Source organism: Gymnoscopelus microlampas (assembly GCF_963454915.1).
Source record: "Gymnoscopelus microlampas genome assembly, chromosome: 11".
Classification (NCBI taxonomy): domain Eukaryota; kingdom Metazoa; phylum Chordata; class Actinopteri; order Myctophiformes; family Myctophidae; genus Gymnoscopelus; species Gymnoscopelus microlampas.
In genome coordinates this window covers 51455319-51457411 of record NC_139948.1, presented here as the reverse complement: position 1 = coordinate 51457411, position 2093 = coordinate 51455319, and the positions used below count along the sequence as shown (strand labels likewise).

General features: G+C 38.7%; 1 protein-coding gene across 1 annotated transcript; it reads right to left on the bottom strand.

Annotated features, from left to right (window-relative positions):
• Positions 1-1705, bottom strand: LOC311054855 (uncharacterized protein; the record flags this gene model as incomplete). The annotated part of the gene is made up of 2 exons (XM_084070853.1): positions 1-418; positions 1560-1705. The coding sequence occupies 2 exons, from the start codon at positions 1703-1705 to the stop codon at positions 1-3; spliced, it is 564 nt and encodes a 187-aa protein (XP_083926979.1).
• Between the last annotated feature and the right edge of the window lie 388 nt (positions 1706-2093).

Here is a 2093-nt window from a genome sequence, read left to right as displayed (position 1 = left end):
TCAACTGTCATAGATCTCCACCACCATGACGGGAGTGAAGCTGTTTGTCATGGAGGCCTTGACCGTGTATCTCTGCTCTTTGTGTGTGATGTATTGCTCCGCTCTGCGTCTGACGAACTTGTTCTCATTGTCGTAGTACATCTCGCGGAAGAGCTCGTAATCGCACGCTTTGGACGTCGAGAAGAATCCCGCCGCGAACCAGTTCTTGTGAAAGGTGAAGTTAAAGGGCACGGAAAACATCAAAGCGAATCTCTTGTCTGCGGACGACGTCTTGCGCGAGTCCTTCACGTCGTAGGTGAAGACGCCGACGGCGCCCCTTGTGGTGTATGGGGTCTTGATGAACTCCACAGCGGTCTCCATCTTGGGGCCGACATCGTGCGGTAAAGCTACGGAGCTCGAGCCACTCGACACGTACATCCTTAAAAGTAGGAAGAGAATAAAATGTTAGAGAAACATTATTTAAAAGGTAGGGCAAGTGATGTGTTTTGGTTAAAACAAAAGGTTGTTTGTTTGTTTTTTTATTTTATTTTATCCCACGATTTTGTAACCCATTCATTTCAGTGCCAATTGTCTAAGTAATCCTGGGTGCTACACTCCCTCTGCCAGGCTAAGGAGAGCCTAGAGCCGAGCTCATGCCTCCTTCAATGCATGAGAGCTAGCAAGCCGCTTCTTATCACCTGACAGGGGGGAGTTTCCCCGGTAGGACGTAGCGCGTGGAAGGAACACGTTATTCCAACCAGTTCCTGGTTAAAGCACTATATTGTATATAGCGTACTCATTGCTATAGAGTGTGTCTCCAGCTCTTTGTTAAACAGACAATACATTTTCAGGAGAGATGTATCAGCTTCATTTTTATAGTGTTCCAATTTGTTCAGCTCATTTCTTAGTGTCATCATTTCCAATTTATCTTGTTTAATCTGTACACTGACTGAGTTCTCTATCCCGATTGGATAAAAATAGTATCCAGACCTGAAAATGCATTTTCTGTTTATATAAAGAGCTGAAGAGTCATGGAGACTCCTGTTACTGAACAAACACTCTATAGCAATGAGTGTATCAGAATATAGAGCTATTTAACTTATTTTAAACAAAGACAAGCACCAGTGGTGGAAAGTACATTTACCTAAGTAATGTACTTAAGTACAATTTTTAGGTGTTTGTACTTTACTTGAGTATTTCCAATACTTTTACTTCTACTCCACTACATCTCAGAGGCAAATATTGTAGGCCTACTTTTACTCCACTACAATTATTTGAAACTTTAGTTACTAGTTACTTTTCAGATACACATTATGATATTATGAAACATACATTAACCACTTTAGCCCTATTTTATACGAAGGCTGTTTGAAAATAGCCGATCTATTTTCAAACATTTTAGTACTTTTACTTCAGTCAATTTAGAATTCTGGACTTTTAATTGTAACAGAGTATATATTGCACTATTGATACTTTTACTTAAGTAAATAATTAGAGTTTTTTTTTCCACCACTGAAAAGAACTTACCCTACCTTAAAAGAATATATTTTAAAAGCTGATAATAAAATGTAAATACGTACCTGGGGTTAGTGAGTGTGTGGGAAGAGCACAGATTCTTGATCTGAATGTTGCACTGACGATGAGTTAAGGAGCCGCCGGCAGCTTTTTTGTTCAGCGGGTTCACTGAATGGTCCGCTCCGATGGCTGTAACCACTCCTTCAGCCATTTCACAGTGTGCTGTGCTGCTCTGATATAACATATACATACAGATGTATATGATGATAGACATGGTGATGGGAAGGGAACAGCCTGGGAACAGAGAGTGCAATGAAATGTTAAGCAAGGTTCATGACCTTTGGAATTCTTCTCACCCAGTGACTGATAGTGCCTATAGAGTCATAATCTGATTTTAAACATGTAAATGATATATATATATATATATATATATATATATATATATATATATATATATATATATAATGATTCATAACATGCAAACATGACCCGCTTTAATTACTTCAGTCTATATTAGTAGCTTAATGACTACAATTCTAATTTAATGTCCAATGTATTTGTATTTAAAGGACGACTAAACCCATTTTCAGCCTATCTTC